The 17,713-nt window shown below is 35.0% G+C and overlaps 1 protein-coding gene across 1 annotated transcript in view; it reads left to right on the forward strand.

Annotated features, from left to right (window-relative positions):
• LOC108463739 (ATP-dependent zinc metalloprotease FTSH 12, chloroplastic) overlaps window positions 1–16,115 on the forward strand; it is a 28,231-nt gene extending 12,116 nt beyond the window's left edge. The window contains exons 9-19 of the mRNA XM_017763641.2: window positions 2,133–2,245; window positions 2,796–3,012; window positions 4,418–4,489; window positions 10,062–10,181; window positions 10,604–10,720; window positions 10,836–11,012; window positions 12,189–12,308; window positions 12,394–12,468; window positions 13,438–13,545; window positions 14,960–15,040; window positions 15,388–16,115. Of these exons, the coding sequence (XP_017619130.1) occupies window positions 2,133–2,245; window positions 2,796–3,012; window positions 4,418–4,489; window positions 10,062–10,181; window positions 10,604–10,720; window positions 10,836–11,012; window positions 12,189–12,308; window positions 12,394–12,468; window positions 13,438–13,545; window positions 14,960–15,040; window positions 15,388–15,462 (1,275 nt within the window). The 3' untranslated portion in view covers window positions 15,463–16,115. The remainder of the gene's footprint in view (window positions 1–2,132; window positions 2,246–2,795; window positions 3,013–4,417; window positions 4,490–10,061; window positions 10,182–10,603; window positions 10,721–10,835; window positions 11,013–12,188; window positions 12,309–12,393; window positions 12,469–13,437; window positions 13,546–14,959; window positions 15,041–15,387) is intronic.
• Window positions 16,116–17,713: the final 1,598 nt, after the last annotated feature.

The raw sequence follows: 17,713 nt of genomic DNA on the forward strand, positions 1-17,713 counted from the left end.
CCATTTACTTCCTTAGCATGTCCAATTATCCTCGTATTTTGTTCCTGAAAAAGACATCAATTGTGATAGAAAACCACACTAAAATTAGAGTCTTTGGTAATTCTTTGGATGGATAAAAGATTGGTAAATAGTTTTGGAACATGGACATTTTTAAGAGGAAGGGTTTTGTTTATAACAATATCACTTTGACCAGCCACTGTGATCACAGAACCATCGGCTACTGTTTTCTTTCTACTACTAGGGCAAGGTGTATATGAAACAAATTTTTTTGAGGAGTGGGTCATGTGGTCTGTAGCTCTTGAGTTAATGACCCAAGAACTTTTGGTGAGTATATCTGAGGCTTTAGAATTTTGAGAAGAGGATATACCTGAAAAAAAACAAACTACAAGTACCTGTTGAAAAAGATTTTTCCAATGATCCCAGCAAATTCTTTAACTTCTCAATTTCTTCTTTATTAAATTCAACAGGTGATTCTTGAGAATTATTTTTTCCATCCAGCTATCTTGTTGTATTTGCTCGCCCTTGTCCCTTTTGTTGTCCACCTTTTTTTGAAAATTTTTTGTTTGTTGTCTGTGGCTTCCCATGGACTTTCCAACATCTTTCTTTAGTGTGACGGGGTTTGTTACAGTAGGTGCACCATATGGAATCCCCAGTGTTACTGGTTTTGACAATTTCAGTCATGTTTCTTTTGAACAAATTCTACAGGCTTGAGGGTTGATTGGGAGTAAAAAAAAAATCGCCAGGAAAAGAAAAAAATCCCAGAAATCGGGTTAAAAAAGCTTTGATACTATGTTAAAAACAGTCTATTTCAATTCTGTTTATTCACAAGAAATTATATAAATATTTATACACATAGTGAGCCTAACTTAGGAAACTTTATACTAGGAAACAAACTAATTCTAGGGATGCTGTCCCTAAAAACAGCCTTAAAGTTAGGGATAAAATATTTACAGAATCGTATCTGATACGCTTAAATATTCCTTAATTAGGAAACTGTAATCTGACAAGAGTGACTTCCAAAGTTTTCAACGCATGCGCTGCTCTGCCATCTTTCACAGCTTGCACCATCTGAACTCTGCATTATCTCAAAATGATTAAATTTTATCATACACTATTTGCCAATCCCCACATTGTCTCTACTATCTTGTAGGACTACAATTACTCTACTTGCTTCCAGTATTTGCGCCAACCACCAAAATTTTAAATAACACAGTATATTGTAATCCATGTCTGCATCACGATTTAACATCATAATCTCTTTCTATTCATGGTTGCCTTTTATTCATAATTTAGTGTCATAATTACCTTAAGTAGTCTCAGTTACTAAAAGAAAGACAGTTTGGATTGCGGCAAAAACTTGATTAATGTTGATGGATAATGATAAAAAGTTCTTTGCCTTTTATGAGTCCTTGGATAAGAGATAGAAGACTTCATAAAACTTAGTAACTATTTCTTGAGCATTTGGTCTTTTAAAAAAAAAATTCTTGAGAATTTAGACAGTAAAATCTCCTAAGATTAGTTAGAACTGGTTATTGGCAATTGATTGTGCTTTTTCTTCTTTTAATACCTATATCACACTCTATATTCATCTCTCTCTTGGCCATAGAAGAACGTAATATTATTAATGGAAAGGAGAGGTCTACTGTAGTACCAACGAGAACAGCTTTCGTTGTAAGAAGTAGGGACATTGATCAAAGTCAACTGAGCATCCTTCCTTAAAGGTTATAATGTACCTTCTCTCGGATTTATTAGCACGAATAATGGATGTCAGGAAGTTACCTTTATTTTTTTCTCTTTAAAATTTCAGCCAATTGTTTCTTGGTCTTTTAAGGTCCATGAGGACTTTTTCTTGATCTTTTAAGGACCATGAGGACTTTCATTTCTAAAGGTTCTGTTGGCATTCTGATATGGCTTTAGTTGAACACATTGGTTAAATGAAACCAAATGCTACAGTGGAATTTATCCTCTTTGTATTCATAATTTTGCTTGCTGAGTACTGACAGCATTGTTATTTTCAAGTAGCAGTTCGAATATGCTAGCATTCTCATTCTAATTCCCTTGTAATAATTATTGATTTCCTTACTCTAGTTGTTTTCCACTTATCAGAATTACTTGCATATCCTTTGTTCCAGGCACCTGCATTTGTGTTTGTTGATGAAATTGATGCCATTGCTGGAAGGCATGCAAGAAAAGATCCACGCAGAAGGGCAACATTTGAAGCACTTATTGCTCAGCTTGATGGGGAGTAAGTGTACTAGTTTTTGTCACTACATATGCCAGTATTTGCTCTTGTAGCTACTTGTTTGCCTTTGAATTTATTGGAGAATGATTAGAATTCTTAAACAATATTTAGTAATACTCATTATTGTTTAATTCAAATTTCCATGCTCATCTCATCTAAGTGTCTTGTTTTCATTTTCTTTTTAGATTAATAAACATTCTAATCATTTTAACAGAGATTGATTTGTTATGAGTTCTGGGCCTTCAGGGTGGTGGGACTGACTCGGTAGAGTTTGTTCAGCTGATGTTCATTTTTGCACTTCTAGTTAATATTTTTCACTTTTCCTCACTTTTTTCTTTTTACTTAATGAACAATGATAAGTACTCTCTTTTGGTGCTGTACTAGAGTATCTGGTCAAAGGTTAAATCAGTTTGAATCCTAAAATGGTCATATTTTTAGTTCTTGAAAGGAGCTCTGTATTTTGTTGTTTTGTTGACTCTGCAGACTAAGCTACATTTTTCAGGCCTTTTCATGCTTGCAAAATAGTTTTCTTATTGAACTCTACATCATATAGGAAGGAAAAAACTGGTGTTGATCGGTTTTCACTCAGACAAGCAGTGATATTCATCTGCGCCACCAATAGGCCAGATGAATTGGACCTTGAATTTGTTCGCCCTGGACGCATTGATCGCCGTCTATACATTGGTTTGCCAGATGCAAAGCAACGAGTGCAAATATTTGGTGTGCATAGTGCAGGAAAGCTGCTAGCTGAAGATGTGAACTTTGAACAGGTAAGTTAATGTAATTTGAGCATGTGTCTATGTATAGTGGTTTGTCTGTTCTTAACTTCTTATTCATGTGTTTTCCTAAATTTGCTCAAGTTCATCCAACTCTTTTTTCATGTATCACGCACCTATGGATTAAAGGGATAACATATCTGCTGTTGACAAATAAATAGCATTTTCTTACCATCATCATCATCATTGCATGTAACACTTATCTGATGCTTTTATAAAGTCTGATTATGTGTTAAAGCACCCAACCTACAAGGTTAAAACTAACTGGCATTAAGCAAAGGGGCCCAATTCTATACAAGGACAAGGCATTGTCCAAAGCTAATTGACGTTAAATACATACCACTTAGTCCACTAGTAAGCTCTATTATCCATCAATTATGCACTTGATGTCATTTTCTTAACCTTGTACATCACCAATGAGCCCTTGTTCTGCCTTCCTGAAGCATATCAGTCTTCATAACTAGTCACCACTCTTGGCATGCTCAAGAATGGGTTCAAAAGCTGCTGAGATTGGTCAAGATAGAATCTTCATGTTGTATCTTTTTTGGTCTGATTACAATATTCTCTGACCTGCTTTTATTTCTTTGTGAAATTTGGTGAAAAGGCAATGGAAGCTGCCTTCTGAAGTTTATTTTAAGGGGATAAACAATTCTAGTAGTTGGCAAATTTACAAAATCACTCTTTCTTTTTCTTTACTGAGCTTGCCAATAACTCAAGCATTATCACTATTTTTCTTTCAGTTGGAAAGGTTCTGCTGGATTTTATATTGTCTTCTGCATCTACTGCACTGAGAAAAATCATTGAAGAATGTGTATTATGTAAACATTTTTTAACTCCTATGAGTTAGGCAGCTGTTTTTACCAATATATATAGGTGAAGTTATTTGGGTGGTTGTGTTGCTTCACTCTAGTAAAAGGGACAAGCAAACAAGTGTGTCTTTGTGTAATTGTTTTTGAGAAATAAAGGTTGATGTGTAATTTGATTGAACAAGATTTTTCGTCTGCGCTTTCTCATATTATCGTAATTATTAAGACCCCATTGGTATATGACTGCACAGTTGCACAATCCACACTCTGTTTAAAAGGATTAAATAGACAAATAATTTGAAGTAATGCAATTTTTAAATAAATGTAAAAATGAGGAGAGAAAATATGTTACTGTTAGAATGAAAATGGTATTTCAGGAAAATGGAAAAAAAAAATAGAGAGAGAAGGAATATGAATTTTAAGTGTAGATCAGAGTTCTTCATTAGAAAAATGAAGTGCCACCTTTTTGGTGCAGTAATGTGCACAATATGGCTTATCAGTTTTCAATTAGACATACTAAGTGTTTGAGTTTGAATGCTAAAAAGACTAATTTGGTTTTGGGCTAACTGTTGTCTTATCTCATCCCACTACAGCTTGTATTTCGCACAGTTGGTTTTTCCGGGGCAGATATCCGAAATCTTGTCAATGAAGCAGCAATAATGTCGGTAAGTACTCATTTTGTCATTAATCCAAAAATAATTGCTTTGACATATGATTATGTCAGATTACAGTTTACTAATTAAGGAATATTTAAGTGTATCGATAGGATTCGTAAATATTTTATCGATTCTTGTCCCTAACTTTAAGGATGTTTTTTTAGACAAGCATCCCTAGAGTTAGTCTGTTTCCTAGTATAGAGTTTTCTAAGTTAGGCTTACTATGTGTATAAATATTTATGTAATTTCTTATGAATAAGACGGAATAGAAAAAGCCATTCTTAACATGGTATCGAGCCATTTTTTAGCTCAAATTCAGGATTTTTTCTTTGTCCGCAACTTCTTCTCATTCCCGATCAACCCTCAAGCTGTAGAATTTTGTTCAAAAGAAACATGGCTGAAATCATCAAAACCAAGAACACTTGGAGAAGGGAATTCTCAAGAATCATCTGTTGAGTTCAAGAAAGAAGAAATTGAGAAGTTGAAGAATCACTTTGGGATCATTGGAAAAATCTCCTTCAATAGGTACTAGTGGTTTGGTTTTTTCAGATATATCCTCTTCTCAAAATTCTAAAATCTTGGATATACCCACAAAAGTTCTTGGGTCATTGACTCAGAGCTCTGCACCACATGACCCACTCTTCACAAAAATTTGTTTCATATACACCTTGTCCTAATAGTAGAAAGATAACTTGATGAGTCGATGGTTCTGTGATCACGATGGTGGTCAGGTGATATTGTTATAAACAAAATCCTTACTCTTAAAAATGTCCTTCATGTTCCAAAACTATTTACCAATCTTCTATCCATCCAAAGAATTACCAAAGACTCTAAGCGTAGTGTGGTTTTCTATCACAATCGATGTCTTTTTCAAGAATGAGAATCGAGGAGGATGATTGGACATGCTAAGGAAGTAAATGGCCTATACTATCTTGAGGAATCCAAAGGAGAAGTTAGTGCTCAATTCCTCACCATTATCTTTCATATCCAAATCTATTAAAACCAATAAAACCAAATTTGGCTCCATCACCTCCGCCTTGGTCATCCATCGTTTAGAGTCCTTAAAATTATGTTTCCTTCATTGTTCAAAGGATTAAGCTGTTGAAAAATTCCATTGTGATGTCTGTGAACTTGCAAAACATAAACGTACCTCTTTTTTGTAAGCAATAAAAGAACATCCGCTCCTTTTACTCTTATTCATAGTGATGTTTGGGCACCATCCACTATTTCAAATATTTACGGGGCTTGGTGGTTTGTATCCTTTATTGATGATTGTACTCGTGTGTCTTGGATATTTCTTTTAAAAGAAATCGATGTAAGGTCTGTCTTTCCAACCTTTTACAACATGATCAAAACACAATTTGGAGTGAAATAAAAGGTTTAGGTCAAACAATGCCAAGGACTATTTCAATCGGTTTTCTCACCATATTTCCAAGAAAGAGGCATTATACATGAGTCATCTTGTGTTAGCACACCCCAACAAAATGGTGTTGCCGAAAGAAAAAATGGTCACATTTTAGCTATTACAAGAGCCCTCTTGTTCCAAAAAATGTCCCTAAACAATCTTGGGGGAGGTTGTTTTAAGCTGCTACTCATATGATAAATAGATTGCCTACAAAAGTCCTTGAATCTCAAAGTCCTATGCAAGTTCTAGCAAAATTCTTTCTGATTTTAGTACTTCAAGTAGCCTTCCTCCCAAAATATTTGGTTGTGTTGCCTTTGTACATGTACATTCTCAAAATAGAGGAAAATTTGATCCACGAGTGTCAAGTGTCTTTCTCGGTTATTCTTCCACTCAAAAGGGTACAAATGCTATCATCCACCACAAAAAATTTTATGTATCGTGGATGTTACTTTTGCGAACAAGAGAATTTCTTTACTCGTCCTTATCTTGGGGAGATCTTATTCACGAAGATAAGGACAGAGAATTCTTTCTTCTTGACATTCCAGCTCTTGTCTAGCAACCAAACACTCACATTCCAGCTCTGTCCAAAGCAACCAAACACTCACATTCCAGCTCCGTCCAGCAACTAAACACTCACATTCCAGCTCTGTCCAGCAACTCAAAGCAGAGCCTAATACACCCAAATCACAAAGAGGATTCGGGGACTACTCGTCCTTCTTGGTTTACTCAAGGAAGAAGGCACCGTGCAAGTTCAATCATCTTCTCCTCCTATACAACCCGAGGTAATTGCTGAACCTACTCTGAAACTCTGAAAATTTAGATGAATTTCCCATTGCTATTAGAAAAGGGATTAGAGCACATACAAAACATCCCTTGTACTTATTTTTGTCTTACAAAATTTGTCCCATAACCACAAAGCCTATCTTACTAGCCTAAATTCTATCTCCATTCCCAAAAAAAGATCCAAGGCATTAGAAGATGAGAATTGGAAAAATGCCATGAAGGTTGAAATGGAAGCTCTTGAAAAAATAAGACATGGGACTTGGTGAAATTATCGAGAGGAAAGAAACCATGGGATGTCATTGGGTGTACACAAGTGAAGTATAAATCGATGGTTCTTTGGAGAGGTACAAAGCAAGATTGGTTGCTAAAGGGTACACTCAAATGTATGGAGTAGACTACCTTGAGACATTTGCCCTGTTGCAAAGATGAACACTGTGAGAGTGTAGTTGTCACTAGCTGCCAACCGAGGCTGGAAATTACAGCAATTTGACATAAAAAGGCCTTTTACATGGTGATCTTGAGGAGGAAGTCTATATGGATGTTCCACGAGATTCGGTCCAAATCTGAGACGGTAGTTTGCAGACTAAAAAGGCTTTGTACGGACTAAAACAGTCCCGAGGGCTTGGTTTGGAAGATTTACCAAAGTAATGCTCAAGTTGAGGTATAAACAGAGTCAAGGAGATCACACTGTTTGTAAAACACTCATCTTCGGGGGTGACGGCTTTATTAGTCTATGTAGATGACATTATAGTGATTGGTGATGACACGGAAGGAATGGAGAATTTAAAGAAATGCCTAGTAAAAGAATTTGAAGTCAAAGAACCGGAAAGTTAAAATATTTCCTTGGTATTGAAGTGGCACACTCTGGAAGGAATCTTCATATCTCAAAGCAAAAATACATAGTTGATTTGTTGTGAGACAGCAAGTTGGGATGTAAACCACAGACACACCCATAGAGGTGAATCACGGGCTTGGAGATGCACTAGAAGATGCGTGATTGATAAAAGTTCATATCAAAGACTTGTGGGAAGCTCATTTACTTGTCTCATACCAGACCGGATATTGCCTATGCAATCGGTGTTGTAAGTCGGTTTATGCACAACCCCAAAGAATCACATCTTAGAGTGTGTATCAAATTCTACAAGACTTAAAGGGCACGCCAGTAAAGGAATCCTATTTAAAAGGGAGAATTTAACCCTTGAAGTCTATCTTGATGCAGATTATGCAGGTCTATGGTTGATAGAAGATCAACCTCGGGCTATTGCACTTTCCTAGGAGGCAATCTTGTGACTTAGAGGAGTAAAAACAGAATGTTGTGGCTAGATCTAGTGCAGAAGCTGAATTTAGGCGATGGCTCTTGGAATTTGTGAGTTATTATGGGTAAAAATTATTTTGGAAGATTTGAAGATCAAGTGGGAAGGTCCAATGAAGTTGTATTGTGATAATAAGTCGCTATCAATATTGCACATAATCCAGTTCAACATGATTGTACGAAGCACGTTGAGGTTGATGACATTTTATAAAGGAAAAACTGGACAGTGGCTTAATTTGCACTCCATTTGTGTCCTTGATGGTCAACTAGCAGACATACTTACCAAAGGGTTGTCTGGAAAGTTGTTTCAAAACTAGTAAGCAAGCTGAGAATGGATGATATCCACTTCCCAGCTTGAGGGGGAGTGTCAGATTACAGTTTACTAATTAAGGAATATTTAAGTGTATCAGATAGGATTCTGTAAATATTTTACTGATTACTATCCCTAACTTTAAGGCTGTTTTTTTTGGACAGCATCCCTAGAGTTAGTCTGTTTCCTAGTATAGAGTTTCCTAAGTTAGGCTTACTATGTGTATAAATATTTATGTAATTTCTTATGAATAAGACGGAATAGAAAAAGCCTGTTCTTAACAGATTCTAATGAAGTGTATGTTTTTAGTCTACTCTCAGTTGTGTATCTAGCCCTCATGACAGCTTTCTTTCGGATATAGCTGATTCATGTTTGCAAATGCTTAATTGTTAGGAATGTCTTACTGATTGTTACTACCATTGTAAAATTATTATGCTTGTTGTAATATCAATGAGTAATTAATTTTTTCTTAACCTCCTTAAAATTACATGCTGTCTGACTTAATGATTTACAATTCAACAAACCCAAAATATAAATCATGTAGAAACCAATAAATCCCAAATCCTATCAACCTTTAGCCCCAAAAAGGAAAATATTACACTCTCTGTAGTTGCCTGGAAATATATAGATGCTTTGTCTCCTAAGTTGATCATATTCGTTAGTCTGTAGGAATAGAGCTGTGATTTGTAAAAGAAAGCAGGTTGTCAATGTTGTTTCAGTCAATTGTAAATTGGGACACTGGAGGAGTTGAGTTTGGTAATCCCAGTTTTCAGGTTAGCCCCTCTATGAAGCTGTGAACTATGGACATGGCTCAATTTACATTTCCATGTCAAATCTGGTTAAATGTTTAACATGGCTGGATACATGTATATACTACCAAAGATGCCAAAGCTGTTAAATAACAAGATTATTTTGTTTTCCAGCATGAGACAGACACAGTGTGGCCATGCTATATGCTGGTGAAGCAAGAAATAATTATTGCCACCATATTAGTGAAAAGAGAGAGCGATTGTGATGACTGTTTAGTCATACCTTGGCTTTGCCTCATGCATCAATCTTCATAGCTAAGGTTCATAGTAGAACTGACCACAGCATAGTTGATGCAATAAAGGAGTGAAAGGTGATACAATGATGTTGAAAAGCTGCTTGTGACAGCTGCTATGAAAGAAAAGATAAGTTTAACTCGTGAGGCACAAGTTTTTAAAATTTTTGGTACAAGTGAGCTTTCTTAGTCAAAAGATTTCACGCCTTCTGGGCTGGAGGTTTTAGATGAAAAAAGTAATTGGGTTTAGATAAATTTGAAGATCAACCCAATGGAGAATTTATGCATGATAATAAAATTACTTTTAAGCATTTGTTAATAGTGACGTACCCTCAATTATGTATATTGTTTTCTGTTTTCTCTTTTTGTCAAACTGTGAAATTTTAAATAATATAGACGTGTATATAACCATAATATTGTACCATGTTCATGCCCTAATTGATGTAGCTATGTCCATGCCTCTTTCTTTTGTTTTTGTTATTTTGTGTGTGTGAGGCTACCAGGAATTAAGCCCTGGTCACGGGAACTAAATCCAACACTCTATGTACAAACCGCATGGTAGCACACGCCAGTTTCCTGTTTTTGTGTTTGTGTCCATGCTTCTTAGTGCTGGAGCTTGTTTGAAAACCTTTGGACTACTGTGGTGACCTCTAGTGCAATCTGAGCGAAAGCTATTTTTTGTTGTTTCCTTCGGCCTTGGGTTTCTGTTACATTTATATCGTATTGCAGGTGAGAAAAGGGCATTCTAAGATCTCCCAGCAAGATATTATTGATGTGTTAGATAAACAGTTGCTTGAAGGTATGGGTGTACTCCTTACAGAGGAAGAGCAACAAAAATGTGAAGCAAGTGTAAGTGCTGAAATCTACTATTCTTAAATAGTGCTATCAGACAAACTTTGCAACCTTTTGTTGCAATATGCCACAGACTTTAAGAAGTTCGATTTTCATATTTTCTGTTCCAAGGGTGCATTTTTACATCTAGAGATATGATTACTGGTTATAAAATTTCAGGGAAAGATCTCCTAGAAGCCTGAAACTGGCTAGCACTAAAAGCATGTAACAAAAAATTGAAAAAGGATTTTCAAGTTTTATGAAAATCTCCTAGTGTAATCATTTGGTGGAGTAGTAGAAGCTGGTGGAATAACTACTATTGCCCTTTAAATTATTTCCTGTTGATTATCGGAAATTTGACAATGAAAGGAAGCTGATCATTTTGAATTATAGAATGTTTTAGCTTATTGTTTTTGGTTTTTTTGGTTGACATAATATAGGTATCTTTTGAAAAGAAGAGACTTCTGGCTGTTCATGAAGCTGGGCACATAGTTTTAGCTCACTTGTTTCCTCGATTTGATTGGCATGCATTTTCTCAGCTCCTGCCTGGTGGCAAGGTACAAATGTTTTATCCTCAATTGGTTTCTATTTGATGGTTTGTTATGTACTTTTTATTTTTATTTTCCTTTCTTTGTTATTTTATCTTCTTCTTCTTCTTTCCAACATGAATAGGAAACGGCAATATCTGTATTCTACCCCCGTGAAGACATGGTTGACCAAGGTTATACAACATTTGGTTACATGAAAATGCAAATGGTGGTAGCCCATGGTGGACGTTGTGCTGAACGTGTTGTGTTTGGTGATGACATAACTGATGGTGGAAGGGATGATTTGGAAAAGATAACAAAGGTGATTGCCTTATAGCATTTGCTTTTTGATAGCATAGTTTAAATGCATTGCTCAGTTTGAGGAAAAGTTACAAATATTACTCTTTGTCAAGTTAGCATGTTCTCGCCACTAACCCCACCCCCCTCTCTCCTTTTTTTTTGATTTGATGAATTTTGGAGTCAAAGCTTTCTTCTGAAATCTGTTGAATATGAGTTCAGGATAATTTGTCTTTTGCCAGTATCTTCTGCCTCAGTGATAGTGTACTTTGTGTGGAACCTTAAGGAAGCTTGAGGCAGGTGTCTGCACTGATTTGGTTTAGTTAGAAGGAATAAGAAAAAAAAGGTAGCTTTGAGAAGAGATGAAGAAATGTTTTATTGAAGTTAAATGGAATTTCAAAATCCTTAATTTATTTATCTGGCTCCCTGTCTTTTCTCTTGCACTGGTTCAAACTAATCTGAGTTGAGAAGCTAGTTGAGGTACCTGCTGCCATACATCTGCCTTGGAGTTAAAATTGATGATATCTGACGTCTAAGTTAGTGGGCTAGGTTTACCTTTGTTCCACTCTGCATTAATGAGAAAGTGTTATGGAAATGGTGCAAACAAAGATTTCATGATCTAGTTCTTTTCTGAATTTGTTATCTCAAACTTAAGCACTGATTTTATTGGTAGTTTATCTTGGTAGTCTTTTTAGAAGCTTTTCCAGCTGCATAAGCATAGCATGTCTTGAGTCACAACTTGGTGCACTACACACAAATGCCCTAAGGACTAGATCAAATTGACTCATGAACATGGATGCTTACTTCTGTAGAACATATACAGATAGGTTGTTTTGTGTTTGTATTGTTTTTATGACTCTTGTTCAACCTTTGGTCTCTGACTTTTGCTCTTACCCAGGGTTAGCCTCATGGCATTTTACATTGTCACAACTCACCTTTCAGGCATTAAGAGGGAAATTTTGTTTTAGTTTTCTTCTCCAAGAAATCATGTCTGAAGTATGAGCTAAAGCTTTAGTAAGAGTGTTTTTTTATTTATAATTTTAGATGTGCCTTATTTTTACATCATAATTTTTCTTAAGGATGTAAGTATCTAAACTAATTGCACTTCGGGGTGTTAAATTTACAATGACCTATGTCTTTGTTTTTTATATGAAAAGTACCCTTCAAATCTTGTTTTTTCTCACTGAATGTGTCTCTTCAGATTGCAAGGGAAATGGTAATCAGTCCACAAAATGCAAGGTTAGGGCTTACTCAACTAACCAAAAGAGTGGGGCTGTTAGATCGACCAGATAGCCCAGATGGTGAATTAATAAAATATAGGGTATAACTCTCAAGTTGTAAATTTTAATAGAAACATCCTATTTCTTTTTAACTAATTATTTTTTCCTACTCCTTTGTTTTGCTAGTGGGATGATCCTCATGTAATTCCTTCCAATATGACACTTGAAGTATCTGAGCTGTTTAGTCGAGAGTTGACAAGGGTAATTTTAGCTTGCTCTGTTTTTTTATAACTGTTGTTTGCTATGGTGATTATGTACCGTTAGTCTATTAGTAGTAGGTGCTACTACCTGCACAGTAGTAACAAATATCTGTTTCTTTATAATCTGAATCCCATCGGTGAAGAACAAAATATGGTGAAATATCCTTTAATCTCTCCCCCTTCAAATCTTTAGTTAGTTGACAGGCTTGATAAGTGGTAACATTGTCTATCTTACTCTTAGATTTTACTTCTTTACAGCCAAAATGATTACTCTTCTGCATGATGAAATGGTATTGTCAAATGCATGCACAGAACATATGATCTTGTGACAGCTACCTCAAAATGAGTACTGCATTTGTTCTTGCAATTGCCCACTTAACTATATGCATTCATGTAATTACATGTAAGAACTGGCATGAAGTGGCTTTGAAGCAGTGAGCAAGCTATTTGGCTTGAATTATGCCATAGCTATTCATACATATTTTAATCTAAACACATGCACATCTGTATGTATATGAGAAAGATGAAGAAAGAATGTCTACCCCTGCTGCAATGAGGTCTGATTGCAAATTATAGTCACTGCTGTTATTTTCACGTAGGATGAATATGAAATTCTGGCGGAGCTTAATCATTTGATTACCTGATGAACTGTCTGAAATTTATCTGAAGTAGGATGGAGTTTTGGCTTATAAAATTCCTACTCTTAACATGTAAAGTGCTACCATACTAGGGACAATGTTTAGTTTTACCAACAAATTGGTTTCACTTCAAAACAGATATTCGGCACCTTCTATAAATCTCAAAAAAAAGATGTGCATGCCTTTAAGGTATCTGTGAGTGTACGATTTTTGTTCGTTAAACAGGCATTGAAATGCTTTACTTTTTCCTTTTAAGTATAAATATGAAGGATGTGTTTAGTTTTCTGACTTTTTAACTTCAATTGAAATTATGATGCTTGTTGTTCATGCAGTACATTGAAGAGACTGAAGAGCTTGCAATAAATGCTTTGAAAGACAACAGGCACATACTGGATATGATTGCAAAGGAACTGTTGGAAAAGTCAAGAATCACAGGATTGGTATGCTAAAATACGCCTATTCCATATATTGGTTGATTTAAAGTTGGACAATTTTCCTGTGTTGTCCTGGATTATTCTTTAATGTTCTTGGGATTAACTCTTAGGATAAATCATATTCAGTTGAGGCCTTTAATCAACTCACTTTTTTGTCCTTGATCCTCTATACTTTTATTTTGGTCTCTTTTATTGCCTTTTTAAGTTTTGTGGAAACTGCTGATTCACTGATGTAGTTGAGTAGCTACATCTTCATGTTGCATGTATGCTTTTCTATCATATGATCATGGAGAATCCCATGGTTGCCCATTCTCAAAGTGTATCGTTGACATCCTATACCAGAAATTACTTGTATGTTAACAACGTACAACATTTGAAGCAGAAAGCCAAGAAGTAAGATTATAAGATAGGAACATAAGGCGTGCAAGTATATTGCTATATATATATTCATGTTATGGAACTAATAGTATGATCTGGTAGTAAAGCACCTCATGAGACGGAGGCTTATCGTACTGCATTTTTTCCTGTAGACCTCTTGAGATAAATACTTGAATTTCCATTACGACCACCTCCTATACTTTGGCAACTATTGGCTGTGTATTTTCTTATAACCTCTCTGTTGAGATCAGTTTTACATTCTTAGTTATCAAAGCAATTGGCCTATACATTGGTTAGATATCTGACCCTTTAGGGTCTTGATGCTTTTCACAAGCATAATTTCATCCAAGATAAACTTTAAAAAATTTCAGTTTTGAAAGTAAATTGGCCTTTCCTCAGAACTTATTAGGTTCCTGTTGAGAATGAGGACCAAACTTTTGCTGATGATTTGGTGAGAATGTGGCATTTAAATTTAAGTGGCCAGCTACTCCTGATAAGAAAAGAAGACCAAATGGGAACTAACCAACTTTTTTACTGCAATTTTGACATGTTGATGTATCTTTGGGTTTAGCAGTTACTTTTCATATTGTATACATGATCTTTGCTTTATCTTCTGCTGTTTTCTTTCAAATAATGGAGATTAGGCAAGAAAAACTTTCCTTTCTTCAAAATGAATTAGTTTTTCCAAATTAGAGTACGTAAAATTACACGTAGAAAGAGATCTCAAAATGATTCTGGAAACATACATCAAAAAAATGCTGTTCAGAATGTCTGAGATTGTGCAATTTATACCAAATGGTATTGGCCAGCCCTTACTAAAGGGTAATTCTATCCGAATACACTCTGCACTAGTCTATTGGGCCATGATTGCTGAATTATGACATGTTCACATAATTAAGGTTTGGAGATTACATCCATCCGAGTGGAATTTATAGTTTCGGTATCCATTATTGGCTATTGTATCACCTACGGAACTCTTAAAACATGGCTTGGGTTTTTTGTTATGACCCTCCTAACCATATTGAGTTGTTTCTTCTTGTAGGAAGTTGAGGAGAAAATTAGGGGGCACTCTCCAGTGATGTTTGAGGATTTTGTCAAGCCATTCCAGATCAACTTGGATGAGGTATTTTTATTTGCATTTTATCAACTAATATAATTCATTACAAATCTGAAAAGGTATGGACAAATAAAATTTTAGTGATCCGAGTGTTGGAAAAAAAAATTGTGATATGAGTGTTTTTAGCATGTCTAATGCTGGTTTTATATGGACATTATTCCTTAAAACATCTGCTTATGTGGTGAATTGAACTGTCCGGCCCTTTCTGGATTTACCATTTAGGGATATAGTTGCCTTGGCTAAGTTGTTTATGCATTTTTGTTCGTCCTAACTGCCAGTTGTATCTTTGTCTAACAACTCACTTGTTTCAGTCAAACTTGGCTTCACTTAATAACACTTGTTTAAATGCACAGGAGGGACCTTTGCCTCATAATGATCGCTTACGATATCAACCTCTGGACATATATCCTGCTCCCCTTCACAGATGATAATGGTTCCTAAATTTAATGACAAATCGTGGCATTCAAGACTTATGGTTGGATGTCAAGAGGCTAGATATCAGCCCCACCTTCCAAATTTCGGTATTTGTCTCCTAACTGAGGAAATTTTGATGGTTGCTTGGGTTATTACATACAAAAAGCGCCTCTGCTCCGTGTGAAAGCTTTGCTTATTATGATGTTCATGATCATGATTCAATAATATTACTGAAGTCCATTGAAGCTTTCATAATTTCAGAGATGAGTTGCAGTTTGACTTTTCAACAAATTAGAATCTGAATTGCTAAAATTGAGTTGAAAGTCCCAATATCCATCTAGCTAGATGCCACTTCCAAGCAGTTCGTTTCAACAAAGGAAGGTGGAAATCCAGGAATTCAGCTGTGTTGTGTGCAATAAGCAAAGCATAATAATTATTTTCCTGAACTGTAATAGTAATTTCCTCTCCTGAAAAGTTTTGGTCTATTTCCATTCAGATTTAGTTGTGATTCTTATTCTTTAGATCTTTAGAGCAATTTACATGCTGAAAATGAAAATATGAAAAGTTGTATGTTGTTCCTAGCCTTTTTTGATCCCCTATTCCATAATGTTGTGAACATATGATAAAGGCTAATAACTTATTTTTATATCGACGAATTTATTGCAAATGATTTTACATGTTTAAATATTTTAATTTATTAAATCAATGTAAGGTAAAATAATAAACATAATTAAACTAGATAAATTATTTTGATAATTCAGTATTATCATAGGAATATATTTCAGATCATAATTAAAGAATTTGTATAATATTATAAAATAAATGTATCGTAAATTTTTCCAATGGTTTTCCTTTATTTAATAAATTAAACTATGTTAGTTCAAAAATTATTTATGTTTGTGCTTTTATGAATCATTCATCATTACATGCGTTGCATGTGGTGTGCATTAATTTTGCTTGTGATATTATGCAATTTTGATTACATTTTAGTTGCTTAGTTGATTTACAGTTGTTTGATAAGTTTTTAATTTTGGCTTAGTGCATCATCATTTTTTTTTTGGTAAAGGGCATAGTGCATCATTTAGTCATTAAAGTGTGTATATATATATCTATACTATAAAAGTTTTTTTTTATCCAAATAAGGACTTAACGTTTCTGTGTTGATCACTGGTTCAATTTTTTGGACATTAAAAATACTGGTTGGGATATCTTACGAATTATAATTCATCATATATTTGATGATGATACCATTGTGACCTTATCATTTAAAAATTCTCAGAAATTATAAGAATTATAAAAAATATTGAAAAATGTTAAAAATTGTAAAAAAAATTACAAAAAAAGAAAAAAGAAAAAGAAGAACAAACAAAACAAAACTATGTGCATAAGGTGAAGAGGGTCATTTGCTCTTAAACTAGACATGAGTAAAATCTATGATCGTGTTGAGTGGCACTTTGTTATAGATTTACGGGTTAAAATGAGTTTCGTAGGTTGACGGATCAATTTGGTAATGCAATGTGTTTCTTCAGTTTGGTATTTAATTGTGCTTAATGGGTTTGCTAGAGGAAGAATTACCCCATCTAGAGCACCACAATAAGGAGGTTAAGCCTCTTTTTGTTTTTGATTTGTAGTGAGAGCTTACTACTATGTTGTGACTTGCTAATTAGGAGGGGGCTTTATGAAGGGCAAGGGTTGGTTGAGGTGGTCTTTTAGATAACAAACCTTTTTTTTTTTGTCGGTGACAATAGCATCTTTGGTGAGGCTTTGGTTGAAGGGACCAATGTGAATAAGGGAATCATCAACGAATATGAACAATATTTTGAACAAATTGTGAATTTTAAAAAATTGCTTATTTGTTTGTGCTAATGTGACTACGCCTGATAGGCACTTGGTAGCTTGAGCTTTTGGGGTTCATAATTTGGCTTATCCAGAAAAGTACTTGGTGGCCTTCCTATTATGATAAGTTCGAATAAGAAATCAAATTATTAGGCTTTAAAAGGTAGGATTTGGAGTAAGATCAATAGATTGAGTATGCGGAACTTTCTTAGGGAGGTAAGGAGGTGTTTATAAAGTTTGATTTGCAGGCTATTTGCACTTACATTATGGCTTGTTTTCTGTTACCAAGTTCATTTTGCAAAGAATTGGAATCCATTCTAATTCAATATTGATGGAAAAAATCTCATGGTAAAAGGGGGGATTCATTGGTGTTCGTGGGCCGCAATATGTGATCCTAAAGAGGTGGGCAGTTTGGGTTTCAAGATTTAG

The sequence above is a fragment of the Gossypium arboreum genome, chromosome 13, assembly GCF_025698485.1.
Source record: "Gossypium arboreum isolate Shixiya-1 chromosome 13, ASM2569848v2, whole genome shotgun sequence".
In the NCBI taxonomy this organism is placed as follows: Eukaryota; Viridiplantae; Streptophyta; class Magnoliopsida; order Malvales; family Malvaceae; genus Gossypium; species Gossypium arboreum.